This window comes from Notothenia rossii, assembly GCF_949606895.1.
Source record: "Notothenia rossii genome assembly, chromosome: 3".
Lineage (NCBI taxonomy): Eukaryota > Metazoa > Chordata > Actinopteri > Perciformes > Nototheniidae > Notothenia > Notothenia rossii.
In genome coordinates this window covers 3,328,096-3,345,595 of record NC_136901.1, presented here as the reverse complement: position 1 = coordinate 3,345,595, position 17,500 = coordinate 3,328,096, and the positions used below count along the sequence as shown (strand labels likewise).

Sequence of the window (17,500 nt, the reverse complement as noted above, 5' to 3'; positions counted from 1 at the left end):
ACTTTTACTCAAGTACAAGATCTGAGTACTTCTACTTTTACTCAAGTACAAGACCTGAGTACTTCTACTTTTACTCAAGTACAAGACCCGAGTACTTTTTTACTTTTACTAGACCTGAGTACTTCTACTGTACTTTTACCAGACCTGAGTACTTCTAGTTTTGCTCAAGTACAAGACCTGAGTACTTTTACTTTTACTCAAGTACAAGACCTGAGTACTTCTACTTTTACTAGACCTGAGTACTTCTACTGTACTTTTACCAGACCTGAGTACTTCTACTTTTACTAGACCTGAGTACTTCTACTTGTACTCAAGTACAAGATCTCATGACTTCTATTTTTACTTCAGCAAAAGATCTGAGTATTTCTACTTTTACTCAAGTACAACATCTGAGTACTTCTCCCACCTCTCTAGCTGTGCTTTCACTTCCATTGTTTTAACAAAGAAAAACAAAAAAAATGCACTTCCTTGTTTTTATCGATGCAAATTTCCACGAAACCTGTACGTAACCACAGATAAGCTAACCACCACAGTCTGCACCCCACACTCTTTTCTGTGGGCTCCCCCTCCTCCTCATCTTCAACCCTTCAGCCTTTCCAAGCCCCTCATAGGAAGGAAGTGGCTAATTCAGCCGATCATACAGGAAACAGGAAGTTATTACCACGTTTGTAGGGAAACACGCTTCTGCTGTGACAGATTCCTCTTCCGCCCACAGTGGGTAATCGCCATCTGATCTCGTGGTGTGTTTTTATTACTGTTTGTTGTTTTTACAATCACAGTAAATGTGTGATAGAAACATGGAACACCCGGTACATGAAATACCAACAAAGAAGAAACTCAACTTAACTTGAGAAATGGTGGATCTTAGAACAGCAAACTCACTTGAAATGTTTAAAAGTAAATTCAAATCTTTTTAATATGGCTTTTAATTTGGGTTCACTTTCAATTCTCACTGGTATCATTGTCCATGTTCGACTGGATATTTTCAGTTTTGCTTTGATTTTAAATAGTTTTATTGTAACCTATTTTTATTTCTTGTCAGCTTTACTTCAAGGGAATTTCATACGGATCACTGGTGATGTTTTATCTTGTTCTGAATGTATTTTAATATTGTTGTTATGCTTTCTTCTTGTTGGGCTGCTTTGTGCATGAAAGGAGCTCTACAAATAAAGTGTATTAAATTATTATGAAATAGTTGCATTAGCTGTGGATTGATTTACTTGTTGATTAATGGAGATGATTGTTTTATCAATTACATCAGTGGTTCCCAACCTTGGGGGCGCCAAAGATCGCAGGGGGGGGGCGCCAGGCCTCAGATGATTTGAGGCCAAATATCATATTTAGACTTTTTATTTTTTTGCAATACATGATTGTCACTAAAAGCCTTGTTTCTACATTAAAATATAAAAAATAATTGATTAATTAATTTTAATAAAAATGCAAGTTAGTATTAAAGGCATAAAAAGACAGAAATGTATAATTCTTTCTTTAATAGAAATGTTTCTTCTGCCCGTAAAGTGTCCAAACCGGGCTTTTCTGGATAAGCGTATTTTTAAAACAGTCATTGTCCATGCCGGTTTCAGTTGGATTATTTGTCAGTTGCTCCGATCAGATCGGTCTCCTCCATTTTGTAGATTATTTACAACTTTTGAATCCACATAAACACATCGGCAAAATCCAACAGGAGTCATTTGGGGGGGGGGGCTCTTGGGAAAAAAGGTTGGGAACCCCTGTCTTACTAGTCTTTACATTTCTCTAATATTAATGCCTTGTCTTTTTATGTTGCAGCAACGCAAACATTTCCCAGATGTGGATCAATAAAGTACTTCTTATCTGATCGTATCTGATCTTATGATTGTTACATCTCGTCCCCAGCGGACAGACTCCTGCAGAATCGGACTACCAGCTGCTGGAAATCGCCCGGCGTTTGGAGATGTACGGCGTTCGTCTCCATCCGGCCAAAGACCGAGAGGGAACCAAACTCAGTCTGGCCGTGGCTCACATCGGCGTGCTGGTCTTCCAGGTAAATGCATCGATATCTGATTTCCCCTACATTTACCTGGCAAAGAAGCGCACGTGTATTATGTCCCTTGGATTTATGAGGAATCCAATAATACACGTTTTGAACACAACTTGTTTAAGAAATTGTGATTTTTATGGGTCCTTTTCTTCCAATGTATCTCCTTTCTTAACTAATATGCACCATATACACCGAGGGGAGTTCCTCCTGTGCGTTAACCTAACTGGGAATAAACTGGTTTCTTATTCTGAATATGTTGATGTTTCAAATTTCCTTTGCAAGTTTGTCATGCCTACTCATCTCCTAAATATCTTCTTCTTTATTAAAGGGATACACAAAAATTAACGCCTTCAACTGGTCCAAGGTTCGCAAACTCAGCTTCAAACGCAAACGGTTTCTAATCAAGCTGAGAGCAGACCCCGCTGTAAGTTACCCGACACCTCCTCCATCCTTTTCCTTCTTAGTTTCCCGCCTTCCCTCCTTATGACACGTGTCTCTACCTCTTCCAGCAAAGCGCCCATCACGACACGCTGGAGTTCGCCATGGCCAGCAGGGATTGCTGTAAGATCTTCTGGAAGATCTGCGTAGAATATCACGCCTTCTTCAGACTCTTCGAGGAGCCGAAGCCCAAACCCAAACCCATCCTGTTCACCAGAGGGTCCTCGTTCCGCTTCAGGTAAGGAGAGGACGGGGAAACAGGGGTCTGACATTACAAAGTTTGCATTATGAATATCTCTGGTCCCCGGCTTGAGCTTCAATCTCAGGATCCATGTATCTGTGATCCTCTCAAGAATGGAAGTAGTCAAAAACAAAAAAAATAAGAATTTGTTGGTATTTTTCTCAAAATTCAGACTTTCTCAAAATCTAAAAACTTGGACGTTTTCATCAAAATTCTGACTTTTTCTCAAAAATCTCACAATTCTGACTGTTTCTAAACATTCTACATTTTTCACAAAATTCTGACTTATTCACCAAATTCTCAAAAATCTAAAAAATGTTGACTTTTTTTACAAATCTAAACATTCTGACTTTTTTCTCAAAATTCTGACTATTTCTCAAATTCTCAAAATTCTGACTATTTCTAAACATTCTGAATTTTTCACAAAATTCTGACTTATTCACCAAATTCTCAAAAATCAAAAAATGTTGACTTTTTAAAAAAAATCTAAACATTCTGACTTTTTTCTAAAGATTCTGACTTTTTCTCAAAATTCTGAATTTTTCTCAAACATTTAAAAATTCTGACTTTTTCTCAAAATCTCAAAAATCTGACTTTTTCTGAATACTTCAAAATGTTCCTAATCCCTGTCACTCGTCCTCGGCTTGAGCTTGAGCCTCAGGATCCATGTATCTGTGATCCTCTCCAGAATGGAAGGAGTCATCACATACAGAGCATCAACTAGTTCCTGAACAGTGTCCTTCACATGCTGATATCCAAGAGAGGGAGTTCCTCAGTCACAAGATGGAGGAATAGAAAGCAGTATTCAATGTTTACTTCAGATTAGCTCCACGTCAGAAATGATCATGCTTGTCACATGTCTCTCTCCATAGAGGCTGAATCATCATGTTAATCACATAGCTATCATATGCCTCAAACAGTCCTGATGCTCTTCTAGGTAATCACACATGCATCAAGAGATACTAAAGGGAAGTGAAAGAGAACACATGTCCAAGACAGCTGAGGATTTGCAGAATGAAATTAAACAGATGTTGGCATTACTGGAATATGTAACAACCTGAAACATAAAGAGTAGTAGTAACAAATAAAGAGAAATGTCATAATGTCAGACTCCATGTTGGCTTGGAGCAGATTCTTCAGGTGTTTAAGATGCAGACTGACTTTATTGAAGCTCTTTGGACTTTGTTACCGCGGAGTACATCGGCTCACTAATTAATTCACTGTCAGAGATTATCTGTAAAGCACACTGTAGTTTAAGATCAGTGAAGATGTGAAAGGCCATTCAACAGCTCAGTCTGTGGAGAACCAGTTGGGATACCTTTGTTATCATGTGGACTCTGATATTGGATTAATGCATACATGTCAGTGTTGCACTTAATAATAATAATAATAATAATAATAGCTTAGATTTATATAGCACCTTTCATGGGACCCAAGTTCACTTTACTAGGAAGAACAGGGCAAAAACAAACAAAACAAAACAAGAGGCAGTCAGACTAAACAACAAATAGATTAGGGGCCAAAGGCCTTGGTGAACAGATGGGTCTTGAGGGCTCTTTTGAAGGCGTTGAGCGTGGGGATGTTGCGGATCTCAGCAGGGAGAGCGTTCCAGAGGGGGGGGGGGGGGGGCTGCCACGCTGAAGGCTCTGTCCCCGAAGGTTCACAGGTTGGTGCGGGGGGTGGTAAGCAGGCCAGAGTCTGAAGACCGCAGGTTCCGGGGAGGGGCATGAGGGTGAAGGATGTCCGATAGGTAGTGGTAAAGGAGGGGATTCTTTAAATGAGTTGCATCACAGGTTACTTGTTAGACGCTTTCATCCAAAGAGACTTACATACTCAATACTGAGGGCAATCCCTACAGGAGGGGTTTGGGCTGAAGTGTCTCAGGGACACAACGACATGCTGACTGCAGTGGGGTTTGAACCTGTGACCCCTTGATCCCAACACCAACGCTCTATCCACTGCGCCACACGCCTCTCTTGCTCCATATCATAATAATAATAATACATTTGATTTATATAGCGCTTATATCTATCTATCTATCTATATATTTATATATGCTGCAGCTTAACCCAATAATACATAATGATGTGTTCGTTGGTTTCTATTCTGATTTATAAATCCATACCTGGAAACGAGCTGGTAACTATTGGAATAAAAAGTAAAAAAATAGTCTCCAAAGTTCAGTAAATATATAAAGTAGCATAACTCAAGTGTTTTTCCTGCTTTTCCGTCCCTTGATTTCTCGCTTTGTTCCTGCAGCGGTCGAACCCAGAAGCAGATCATCGATTACGTAAAAGACACAGAGCTCAAGAAAGTTCCATTTGAAAGGTGAAACTCTTCACCTTCATTCACAGAAAACACGATCACCTTTCTGATTATTGGAACCCAGTTTGACTTCCTCTCTTTTTCCAGGAAGCACAGTAAGATCCTGTCCAACAGCGGCATGACGCCTCAGTCGTCTTCCTTCAGAACACACGTGCCAAAAGAGGTGAATACACACTCTCTCTCTCTCTCTCACTCACTCACTCACTCACTCACTCACTCACTCACTCACTCACTCACTCACTCACTCACTCACTCACTCACTCACTCACTCACTCACTCACTCACTCACACACACACACACACACACACACACACACACACACACACACACACACACACACACACACACACACACACACACACACACACACACACACACGTTGGGATTTCCCAGGCAACTTCTTCTGCAAGTTTATTCCTGAATAACTTCAAAGTCAAATGAACTTTATTATCAATTGTCAAAAGAGAGAGAGATCGAAATACCGTTTCCCACAATCCTGAACACAAAAACAAATGTATATAAAAATATTTATACATATCCACAAATTAAGATTAAATAAAAGCACAACAATCACTATATACAAAATAACAGTCGCTTCAAATATCTTGTGTGCTTCAAACCTTTATTTACAAACACAGGTTGGGATCTCACAGGTAAAACGTCCAACATTTGAGCTCCATACGTTCCAGTAGATAGATAGATAGATAGATAGATAGATGGATGGAAAAAGAGATAGATGGATGGATAGAAAGAGATATAGATAGATAGATGGACCGACAGACAGACAGAAAGATAGATAGATAGAAAGATAGATAGACAGATAAGTATTTTATTGATCCCAATTTGGGAATTTTTTGCGCGTTTTTCCAGAGAGCACGAAATCAAACATGGCAACTTCTTCAGCAAGTTTATTCCTGAATAACTTGTCTGCTTCTTCCCCCTTCTTTCCTTTCCTCTCACCCATTTCCTCCTCCACAGAGTGCCATGTCAGTGCAGTCATCCGACCAGCCCGACTCCTCCAGACTCGGCCCTCGAGGCGAGTGTAACGGCTCCGAGGATCCACCGGGGGCCACGTCCAACACCAACGGTTTCCACGATGAACCCACGGCGCCCAAATCAGACCCGACTCAATCCAAACAGAATCATAACGGCGGCGGATCGGCATCGGACCATCAGTTCCTGAACCCAGGTCCATCCTGCAGGGCTAACAAAGGCAGCAGCTCTTCTATTCCTTACATAGACTGCAGCGACATAGACAGTGAATGTGATGTGACAAAGAACAGCAGGGGCCACAGCGGGGCAAATGACAGCAAAGCGGATGAGCCTAGTGTTTATAATATTAATAATAAGCATGGGGGGCAAGCAGGGAGTCTGTTTGGGGCTGTAAACGGGTTCTACCACACCAATCACCAGGGGCTGATGCAGCAGCAGCAGCAGCAAGGTGTTCTGGGTAACAGAAGCATTGTAGATCCCAACAAGCTTAGTCACGAGATAACAGATGATGAGATGGTGCCGAACAGCGGTTCATTTCACGGTCGTCTCCCGCTCCACAGCACGCTCCTGGACGAAGTGTTTCACGGGCGAGAAAAGCAGGTTTTAGGGCGGTCGTTTGGAAACGGGACGAGAAGTCAGTGCTCCAGCCCGGTGATCGGCAGCTTCCACCACCGCACGAACTCCCTCAGTCACGCCGAGATGACGAACGATCAGTCGCATTATTTCGTTAAGCGTCCCGGAGTTTTCCCAGTTGAAGCCCCCAGCGTTCCGACACCTCCTCAGGCTCAGATCCACTACGGTAGCTACTCCCCGATCACCTCGACCCGCACTCATTTCGCCAAACCACATCTCAACAACAACGCGCGAAATCGCTCAGACACGGATCCGTTTATTCTCAGCCAATTAACATCCACACCGGTGCACCAGCACACCCCTCACCAGCACACCCCTCATCGCTCTGCGTTGCACGTCCAAGCGCCGTGTTCGGCCCCGACGGAGCGCAGAACGATTGCAACGAACGGGAATCACGGGGGAAATCACGGTCAGGCGCGAACAAACACCGTTCAGCGGCTGTTTGGACGTCAGGGAAAACCCGGTTCAAACCCCACGCGGGATAATCACAACAATATAAACGCGCCGGTTCAAATGATCGACGGATCCACAAGCAGCGGCTCTGGGTCCGAAACCAGCGACGAAGAAGAGTCGGAAACCGGCAGCAGCGGCGCTTACAGCCACCCGTTAATGTACGGGAACCCCGCCGCGGTTAGCTCATTGAATTCCGTGAACTCCAACGGCGTGAACTCGTCCCCGATTGGTCGTAATAAGTTCTCTTTCGGGCTGGAAGAGGGGGAGAACAGGGAGAGAGAGGAGAGGGAAGGAGGTCGTTATCGCTTTAACGAGGAAGACGTAGGAGGGCGGGTTTTCAGCTGTTGAAGGGTGGAGAGAGATATGCACGTAGTTTTGCAGTCTCAGTTTAGTGTAGTTCAGATACTGTGCTGCTTGTGTGTAAGCTACGTTAATAGAAGAAGTACTCGACTGTGAATCGCGATATTATACTAGTCCACGTTTCCTCTAGCTGTGACACACCTTTTTATAAACAAACGCATAGTTTGAGTTTGAAAATTGACATTTTTGACATATTTGGTAGGTTTTTTAACTCAGATCTCTGCCCTTCTTTAAGATGGATTTATAATACTTCCTTTCATTTTTTAAACCCCCAAAATCCTTGTTTTTGTATTGGATCTTTATGCAAACTGCTGTTACACATAACAAATGGCTTTTTGTCAAACGGAGACTCAATACTAGTTAGAACATCGAGTAACCGTCCTTAAAATGTGCCATAACCTAAAAACGTGTAAATTCAGTGTTTTTATATGTATGCAAAAGACTCGTTATGTAGGAAATGGTCCTGGAAATCTGAAGGAAAACCATCACGTAGAGAATAGAGATATAGCTTTACTCTGTTTAGGACGATTTCAAGTTAAACGTAAATGCATGTTATTGCGATATTAAGATGTTAAAGAAAGAAAAAACTGGTGGTTTGTTTTGTGAAAGAGTTGACCAGGACCCGCTGCCTTTCTTGGTCCTTTCCCCGTTTGTTGTGATAACATTTAGCGTTCCTTGTGTAGAAGTTTCTCTAAGTCTCACTTTTATAATGATATCACTGTCGTCTCGTGCAATAGGAGGGCTTGAAGGTGATAGCTGGGGCTCATGGAGACATTCCCCTTCTTAATTGTACAGAATCGTCTTGGTAGACAACGACATGTAGAATCATTTGGTAGCTAAATAAGTGAGGGTGTTTCTTGTTCGTTTTTTAGAGCACTTTTCCATTGGACTGTCGTTGTGGGTGACTCGCACTGTACTTTGGATGTTTGTTTTAGTACTTCTCAATATCTCAAATAACTAAATGTTAGGGAGACCCTTTTCTAATTGTATTTTTGATACAGGTGCATTCCTTTCGGTCTTCTCCCTTTTCTACCCTCACACAGAACCACACACTTCGTCCTTAACCACGCGACCGTCCACAGCTTTCTGCTTTGCTTCGCTCGGCCCCTGGCATGCTTCATAAAAAACACTTCTTTGGAAGCTGTCCTCTTTGTGTTGCTGTTTATTGAAGGTGTTTCTGGCACTGCATCCCAAACACTGTCATTTGCATTCACTGCTTCTTTTCTTTACCGAGCAATGCAAATGATATGTGCATGTCGTACTTAGGCTCGGTGCATAAAAACACTAAACTGTACATATTCATGATTTTAGGAAGGCCGGGTGTCTTTGAGCTACTTCTCGATGCATTCGTGTGATTTGAATCTACTAAGTGACCTAACCTGGACTGTATTTGATCAGCACCCCCTCATGTGTAGTCCCTTTCCTAAGGCCAAACCTTTCCTTTCCTCGGAGCAAAATGTCCATGCTTTGTAAATGCACTGTTTTACGCATGTCACTGGGAACTGTTTTCGTTTCTTCTTACACTGAATGCATGTTAACCAGGCGAGCAATGTCCCTGCTTTTCTGTCATGATGCTCATTTCATCACTTGGTGTTTGTGTCGAAACGGTTTCAGATGTTTGAGAAACATTCGGTGCAGTTTCACAACTTTTACAAATGTCTAGTTTTCTGTTTTTCTTCTTTACTTCCTGTGGGTTTCCACACAGTGTCATGCCTTTTTGTTACAACACTGCCACGGTGCTTCTCCTGCACCCCGTGTTCTTCAGATATTCAGAAACCATTTATGTTTTCGCCCGCAGCGACACAAGGATAAAACATGGCTGACTCAACTCCAGTGTGTTTTTAAAAAAGAGAGAGAGAGTGAAGGTAGACAAGTGAAGTTAAAGCTTAATGCAAAAACAAAGAGTTCAGAGAGACGTTTTGTAAGGCGGGAAAGTCTGAGTATTGTCAGAAGATGGACACACACACACACACACACACACACACACACACACACACACACACGCACACACGCACACACGCACACACACACACACACACACACACACACACACACACACACACACACACACACACACACACACACACACACACACACACACACACACACACACACACACACACACATGCACACACGCACACACACAGACACACAGACACACAGACACACAGGCACGCACGCACGCACGCACGCACACAGAGACAGACAGACAGACAGACACATGCACACATGCACACACACACGCACGCACACACGCACACATGCACACACACACACACGCACACACACACACGCACACACGCACACACACACACACACAGACAGACACATGCACACATGCACACACACACGCACGCACACACGCACACACGCACACATGCACACATGCACACACACAGACACACACACACACACGAGAACTGGAGTTGAGTATTTCACCATTTCCATTGAGGCTTTTTGTCATTTGAATGTACAGTAACCGACTGATAGCACGTTGTTTTCTAGATTTACTTTCAATGATTGTAGTTTTATGCGGAATACACACGCAGTTATGATTTTGGGCAATGTGCCAAGAGTTATATGAGACAGTGCTATAAAATGACTGGCAAGAATCCGAGTATTTTCCCAAATGTCGGACTACTCTCTTTAATTTTAAGCATCACTTAACACACGTTTTACTGACTGAGCTCTTTTGAAGGAATAAACCGGCTCTCTGGCCTTTCCTACGTTCTGATTTGAAGGTCGGGGGCGCTTTTGCAACAAATCTAAAACATATCATTGCAAAAAATACTGGAAGGGCTGCCAGAAAAAGTCTCTTTATTCCTCTCTTAAGAAAGGGCTTCTCTAAACGCACACTCTCTATAAGACTCACTGGTTTCCACTCTTGTAACACTTTGTATTCCTCCACACCTGTCCTTTTTATTTCCATTAAAAAACACCTTTTACATTTTATTTTTCTTGTCTTTGAAAGGTTTATTTCTTTGCCCTTCATCTCTCCTTTTAACACTGTAACTGTGTGCACTAGTGTCAATAAAAAAACGACCTTGTTTGTTGGAAATAAAAAGGGACTCCAGCATTTTCTGTAGAGAAAGAAACCCCTCACCCATTTACCCCTAATTGTGCCTCCCATCCCCTCCCATGTGTCGTGTTAGCTAGTCGTAGAGTAGAGGTTTTGTTCCGTGATTCGACCCGTCTGTGTTGCATGTTGTCTAGCTCCTAGTTTCACGTGTTTTTTGTGGAGTCTGTTTCGTGGCAAGTTCCTTTTTTTTATAGCACCGTCACAGATCTGCACTCAGTGGTTTTTGAGAGACAGTGGACTCTGTGGAAGCTTTGCACACGGGCAAGTATACGGTCACAACTTGTAGTAGTTTGTAGTGACTCTAGTCGTAGTGAGACGTAGCTTTGATTTATTATTCTTCTGTCGGGACATTTCCTCAAAAAGTTGCATTCGTACCAGATTTGTTTCCGTCATCACATCTACAGTGCATTTTAAGGGAAACAGAAAAGCCAATTTAGTAAATACACGTCGTCATAATGCGGCAGTAATTAGTTTTCTACAAGTGTTGAAACTATTCTTCCGCTAGTCGACTCAATTATTAGTTTTTACCCTTATAATGCACGGATATGTCCGTCTTTAATAATCCAGAGCTTCTTACTAACATTTACTTTTTCCCTTCTTTTAACCTTTTTTTAACCATATTTTTAGATGAGAATCCAAAAAGCATGGAAGCCCATTTGTGCCTAAAAGAGTCATTATGTTAAGGAACTGAAACTGAAGTTATTTTGGAGAAGTTTCTCATAATAATGACCTGCAAGATCTTTCTCTTTTGTTTTTAACTGGTGTGAATAGGCTTCCATAAAAGTAGATCTAGTCTCGTTCATAGTCGAGTGATCGAAGCATTTCTTTGGTTTGAACCTCTTGATCAGTGTCTTAACTTTTCATCACCAAATACATTGGTTACTTTCAGAGGAGTCATATTTTCAGAGGTGGGAGTACTCAGATCTTGTATTTGACTAAAAGTAGAAGTACTCAGATCTTGTACTTGACTAAAAGTAGAAGTACTCAGATCTTGTATTTGACTAAAAGTAGAAGTACTCAGATCTTGTACTTGACTAAAAGTAGAAGTACTCAGATCTTGTACTTGAGTAAAAGTAGAAGTACTCAGATCTTGTATTTGAGTAAAAGTAGAAGTACTCAGATCTTGTACTTGAGTAAAAGTAGAAGTACTCAGATCTTGTTCTTGATTAAAAGTAGAAGTACTCAGATCTTGTACTTGACTAAAAGTAGAAGTACTCAGATCTTGTACTTGAGTAAAAGTAGAAGTACTCAGATCTTGTATTTGAGTAAAAGTAGAAGTACTCAGATCTTGTACTTGACTAAAAGTAGAAGTACTCAGATCTTGTACTTGAGTAAAAGTAGAAGTACTCAGATCTTGTACTTGACTAAAAGTAGAAGTACTCAGATCTAGTACTTGAGTAAAAGTAGAAGTACTCAGATCTAGTACTTGAGTAAAAGTAGAAGTACTCAGATCTAGTACTTGAGTAAAAGTAGAAGTACTCAGATCTTGTACTTGAGTAAAAGTAGAAGTACTCAGATCTAGTACTTGAGTAAAAGTAGAAGTACTCAGATGTTGTACTTGATTAAAAGTAGAAGTACTCAGATCTTGTACTTGAGTAAAAGTAGAAGTACTCAGATCTTGTACTTGAGTAAAAGTAGAAGTACTCAGATCTTGTACTTGAGTAAAAGTAGAAGTACTCAGATCTAGTACTTGAGTAAAAGTAGAAGTACTCAGATCTAGTACTTGAGTAAAAGTAGAAGTACTCAGATCTAGTACTTGAGTAAAAGTAGAAGTACTCCGATCTTGTACTTGAGTAAAAGTAGAAGTACTCCGATCTTGCACTTGAGTAAAAGTAGAAGTACTCAGATCTTGTACTTGAGTAAAAGTAGAAGTACTCAGATCTTGTACTTGAGTAAAAGTAGAAGTACTCAGATCTTGTACTTGAGTAAAGTAGAAGTACTCAGATCTTGTACTTGAGTAAAAGTAGAAGTACTCAGATCTTGTACTTGAGTAAAAGTAGAAGTACTCAGATCTTGTACTTTAGTAAAAGTAGAAGTACTCAGTTATTGTACTTGAGTAAAACTAGAAGTACTCAGATCTTGTACTTGAGTAAAAGTAGAAGTACTCAGATCTTGTACTTGAGTAAAAGTAGAAGTACTCAGATCTTGTACTTGAGTAAAAGTAGAAGTACTCAGATCTTGTACTTGAGTAAAAGTAGAAGTACTCAGATCTTGTACTTGAGTAAAAGTAGAAGTACTCAGATCTTGTACTTGAGTAAAAGTAGAAGTACTCAGATCTTGTATTTGAGTAAAAGTAGAAGTACCAAAGTGTAGGAATACTCTGTTACAGTAAAAGTCCTGGATTCAAAATGTTCCTCAAGTAAAAGTAGAAAAGTATTATCATCAAAATATAGTTAAAGTATTGGCAGTGAATTTCATGAAATCAGCATTCAGTGTTTTAACTCTTCTCCTCTTCCTCCCCCTTCCTCCCCCTCTCCCACAGAAAGCCCCGGGTCAGAGGACTCTCCGCTGGGAAGTCCCCTTGTGGTCGTAAACGGTAACGGTTCCGTAAACGGTCCGTTGGTCGTTAACATCGGGGGTCAAAGCCCAGAGGCTCGACATCTAGCTCCGCTCACCAGCCCGCTGCTCACCGACGCTGGATGTATCCGCAACGAGGATGAAGAAGAGGCGAGGAGGAAGGTAAGACAATAATGAACACACTATCATTAAACATATCCTAACCGAATGAAGGAGGAGACAAACCACTTGGGTACGCTCACAGATAAACAAAATGCTATATATGTACACTTATACATACATACACCCATTTCCAGGGGGAGAATAAAATAACAAAGTAAAACAAATCCTACAGTATTTCGACAGTAGTCATTCGAAAGTGCATTTTAAGGCGTCTTGAATTAAACAAGGAGTGTATGAGTTAGTGGTTTGTTGGACATATCGACTGATCTTCCCTCTTGTTTGTGTCCAGAAGTTTCCCACCGACAAAGCTTACTTCATCGCCAAAGAGCTGCTGACCACAGAGCGAACCTTCCTCAACGACCTGCAGGTCATCACACAGGTAACACACCTATACTCTAGTAGCTGAGAGAGAGGAGAGAGAGAGAGAGAGAGACACACACACACACACACACACAGACACACACACACACACAGACACACACACACACACACACACACACACACACACACACACACACACACACACACACACACAGAGACACACACACACACACACACACACACACACACACACACACACACACACACACACACACACACACACACACACACACACACACACAGAGACCCACACACACAGAGACCCACACACACACAGAGACCCACACACACAGAGACCCACACACACACACACACACACACACACACACACACACACACACACACATCTTTGTTTAGACCAGGAGCTAATCTAAGAGTAAACACATTCCCCAAAAGACACAGATAACCAAGGTTGGTGTCTGTTAAGCCTTTTTGCTGGAGAACTCAAACCTGGCTGAAGTTGATAAGCTTGTGTGTTGGGACGGTGAGTCACCCTGGGGCTTTGTGCTGAAAGTCAGGCAGTGAATTCTGTGTCTTCACTGCCCAGATATTGGGAAAGGCAAACCAAAATCACAAGCTGACAACATTAAAATAACATGTTGCTACCCGGGCTTTCTGCTCCACTTTTCTTCGCGTCCCGAAAGTGGGCTTTTTTGTGCTTTTAGTTCAGCCCGCAACTGAGGTTCCACGTTGTTCTTGTGCCAGATAAAAACACAGCTCCCAGTGAGCATATTTAACTCACTTGTGTTTCCTGAATGCTTCTTGTTTTGCACCAGAAAGCAAAGCACGTGTTATAATTGACCTTCTTTTTCGAGCCAGCCAACTTGTATCTCGTTTGTTCTCTTTACGCCACGCAGACTATTTGCTCCGGGCGCTCCTTAGTTTACAAGTGAAACCACTGAATCAACAGAGAGGAACAAACTCTCTGCATGCATAAATAAAGTCTGCATATAACATCCTGTGCTGTGCAGCTTTAATGTGGACTGTGTTTGGCGTGATTAAACTCTACCGTTAGTCTGGTACGAGCAAGGGGAAATCAGCAGGAACACACATATCAAAGACCCTATGACCTTAATGTTGCCTCATTGTGGAGGGGCTATATCATCAAAAGGTCATATGCACACTAGCTACAGTTACTGCAATGAAAAGGCTCCTTAAACCATGCAACATAAACAGATATAAGAAACACAACAAGTGCAAAGAATAGAAATTAGGATGGCTTTTTTTTTTCTTTTTTTTCTGCCTCCACAGTAGTTTCCACCGCTCTCTGAAGTGGGACCAAGGCGTGTGCTGCCTCCTTTTTTAAAAGCCTCTTAAATGTTTTCTTTGGCATCACTGAGATCACACACCCTTCCCTCCCTCCCTCCCCCGTTTTCCCCATCACTCTCTCCCTCTCTCTCTCCGTCTGTCAAACAGCTGGACGCTCTGCTCTCACTGTCATTAATCGCGTGTGATTTACTCTGAAGGGGAATATCACACCTCTGTGTCAGCGAGGGTGGTGTGTGTGTGTGTGTGTGTGTGTGTGTGTGTGTGTGTGTGTGTGTGTGTGTGTGTGTGTGTGTGTGTGTGTGTGTGTGTGTGTGTGTGTGTGTGTGTGTGTGTGTGTGTGTGTGTGTGTGTGTGTGTGTGTGTGTGTGTGTGTGTGTGTGTGTGTGTGTGTGTGTGTGTGTGTGTGTGTGTGTGTGTGTGTGTGTGTGTGTGTGTGTGTGTCCTCGTTTTTCCCAATATCATATCAATAAAGTACATCTTATATTATGTCACATATTTTTTGCTGTCAGGGTAGTTTTAAATAAAATTCCCGAAGAAAAGGATTTATATTTTGTGTATTTATTTGTTTTATAGCTTTTCTTAGACTAGAGTTGCACTAACTATTGTTTTACTGTTATGGATTGTTCTGGATATTATTTGGTCATTTTATTGGCTTTTATTATCTCGTGTAGAAGGTCTCAAATCCAAGAAATTCAACATGAGAATATGAAAAACAAAACGTTTAGAAAATCAATAATAACACTGAGAACGTAAACAACACAGGTGTAAAGAAAAGATGGGTTATATATAAGGTCATCCTGCATATTAAAAATTATAAATATCCATGGACCAGAATATTTCCTCACAAAGAAGCCACATTATATTATTTTGGGGTGTCACACAGTCCACTTCCTTTTTGTTTTATGCATTATGATTATCTTTTAAATAACTTATTTTTTTCTTCAACGCATATTTAAGAAATGTATTCCTGTGTTTATGCCCTGCAGTCCTTCCAGAGCGTTGCGGGGAAAGACGAGGGGCTCCCGGACTCGGTGAAGAACCTGATCGCTTCCAGTTATGATCCGATCCATACGTTTCACCAGGGATTTCTCAAAGAAGTGGAGCAGCGTCTGGCTCAGTGGTCAGTACCTGTTTCCATTCAGAAAACCCCCAAAAGGGGTCAAATGAATGGGCTTTGAGTTCAGATTTTCCAGTCTTTTGTGGTGAAAACTCAGCTGTAGCCTGCCATCTAGTGGTGACTGCGTGTAACTACAGAAGATCATTTCTTAATTGTCGTTTTTCTTTAGGGAGGGTCGATCGAACGCCCACATTAAAGGAGACTATCAACGCATCGGTGACATTCTCCTGAAGAACATCCAGGGTCTCCGGGTAACTAAACCTCCATCTCCATCTTTTCTGTTGCTCTCCATTATCCTTTCTATAATTAATTATTCTTTTCTTTTTTGCATCTACAGCAGTTGACTGTTCATCTTCAGAAACATTCAGAGTGTCTGGTTGAACTTGAGCGTGCCTGCAGGTAAGAGCACTGAAGTTACTAAAGAAGCTAACACTATTAGCTCGAGACGTTAGCTTTCCAAAGTGCAGAGATGGCAAAAGTACACATCCTTTACTCAAGTACTACAGATACTCAGGTTTAAAAATACTCTGGTGAAAGTAGAAGTACTGACTAAACTTCTTTACTCAAGTCAAAGTAAAGAGGCTTTGAAATGTACTTCAGTAAAAAGTACCCATAACTAGCAGCTGTTTTAAAGAGTACCTGACCTCCCTTTATATTAATAGAACAATAATGTCATTGTTAGCTAATGAATGTTTCCATGGTGACCAACGGCAACATGACAACGTTTCCATTGGTCCCTCTTCTTTAGAGAAGACCAGGAAATGATGGATACACGGATCGTGTTCAAATCAATAGGCACGCAATGACTCTAAATAATAATGATCACGCCACCAAACACACATTCAGACTAAAGGAACCAGCCTGTTTGGAAAATGAGAGAAGTAGAAAGTACAGGTATTTGAGTTCAACATGTAAGAAGTAGAAAGTACAGGTATTTGAGTTCAACATGTAAGAAGTAGAAAGTACAGGTATTTGAGTTCAACATGTAAGAAGTAGAAAGTACAGGTATTTGTGTTCAACATGTAAGAAGTAGAAAGTACAGGTATTTGAGTTCAACATGTAAGAAGTAGAAAGTACAGGTATTTGAGTTCAACATGTAAGAAGTAGAAAGTCCAGGTATTTGAGTTCAACATGTAAGAAGTAGAAAGTACAGGTATTTGTGTTCAACATGTAAGAAGTAGAAAGTACAGGTATTTGTGTTCAACATGTGAGAAGTAGAAAGTACAGGTATTTGAGTTCAACATGTAAGAAGTAGAAAGTACAGGTATTTGAGTTCAACATGTAAGAAGTAGAAAGTACAGGTATTTGTGTTCAACATGTGAGAAGTAGAAAGTACAGGTATTTGAGTTCAACATGTAAGAAGTAGAAAGTACAGGTATTTGAGTTCAACATGTAAGAAGTAGAAAGTACAGGTATTTGAGTTCAACATGTAAGAAGTAGAAAGTACAGGTATTTGAGTTCAACATGTAAGAAGTAGAAAGTACAGGTATTTGAGTTCAACATGTAAGAAG

The 17,500-nt window shown here is 41.2% G+C and overlaps 1 protein-coding gene across 3 annotated transcripts in view; it reads left to right on the top strand.

The window, feature by feature from the left end:
• LOC307031366 (FERM, ARHGEF and pleckstrin domain-containing protein 1-like) overlaps positions 1-17,500 on the top strand; it is a 62,605-nt gene that overhangs the window by 34,496 nt on the left and 10,609 nt on the right. For 2 of the 3 annotated variants that reach the window (XM_079668433.1, XM_079668432.1), the window contains exons 8-18: positions 1,876-2,023; positions 2,349-2,444; positions 2,530-2,696; positions 4,959-5,027; positions 5,112-5,187; positions 6,004-6,214; positions 13,026-13,222; positions 13,512-13,601; positions 15,859-15,992; positions 16,159-16,240; positions 16,327-16,388. In XM_079668433.1, coding sequence (XP_079524559.1) covers positions 1,876-2,023; positions 2,349-2,444; positions 2,530-2,696; positions 4,959-5,027; positions 5,112-5,187; positions 6,004-6,214; positions 13,026-13,222; positions 13,512-13,601; positions 15,859-15,992; positions 16,159-16,240; positions 16,327-16,388 — 1,332 coding nt within the window. The remainder of the gene's footprint in view (positions 1-1,875; positions 2,024-2,348; positions 2,445-2,529; positions 2,697-4,958; positions 5,028-5,111; positions 5,188-6,003; positions 6,215-13,025; positions 13,223-13,511; positions 13,602-15,858; positions 15,993-16,158; positions 16,241-16,326; positions 16,389-17,500) is intronic. The other variant, XM_079668434.1, reaches the window with a different exon arrangement.